General features: G+C 48.3%; 1 protein-coding gene across 1 annotated transcript in view; it reads left to right on the top strand.

Moving 5' to 3' along the window:
• The window catches only part of LAMB4 (laminin subunit beta 4), a gene marked incomplete at both ends in the record, with an annotated part of 71,289 nt that extends 70,657 nt beyond the window's left edge, over window positions 1-632 (top strand). The window contains 1 exon segment of the mRNA XM_081331936.1: window positions 493-632. Within this exon segment, the coding sequence (XP_081188062.1) occupies window positions 493-632 (140 nt within the window).

The raw sequence follows: 632 nt of genomic DNA, 5'->3' as shown, positions 1-632 counted from the left end.
CACTTGGCTCTGCGCCGTTCTCGTGGATCTAGCCATGATTCATCTCCGCTACTCTCCATCTGCTGCAGCTGCTCTGGCTGGCTCCCAGCCTGTCTAATCACAGGCTGCTCCTCTTTACTGTCGGCCTTCAGATGGAGACAGAGGCCTCACCAGAGGGGAGGGTCCCGGAGAGGGAGGCCTTGCCAGTTCCTCCCCATCATCCTCAGAGTCCACTTCCTCGGGTAGGACAGGCTTGGGGGTCGGAGCCACAACACAACCCAGATATAGTCTGACAATGTAAATGCAAATACCTGGATGGGGTGTAGATCCCTTTCAGATCCAAAAATCTAAAGTTCCATCTATACCCTTAAGGCAGCTAAGCAGACGATATAGATTGACCTCAAGACACGTAACTGGGAAGTTACTGAGTTTTATACAATCAGTTGGTTCGGGTGTGCATATATGCCTAACAAGGCACGCATTTCTGTACACGCATTGCTTTTGTCCTTTCAGATCTAGAAAAGAAGATACAAGGTCTAAACCAGATCAGACAGCAAAAAGCTGATCAGCTGAAGCAACTGGAGGATCACGTTCTAGCTATTAAAAATGAGATCGCTGAGGAATCAAACAGATACTCTGTTTGTAAAAGCTAG

Source organism: Vipera berus, assembly GCF_964194415.1.
Source record: "Vipera berus genome assembly, chromosome: 6".
NCBI lineage: Eukaryota > Metazoa > Chordata > Lepidosauria > Squamata > Viperidae > Vipera > Vipera berus.
Note: the sequence above shows the minus strand (reverse complement) of the source record. Positions and strands in the feature narration are given on the sequence as shown.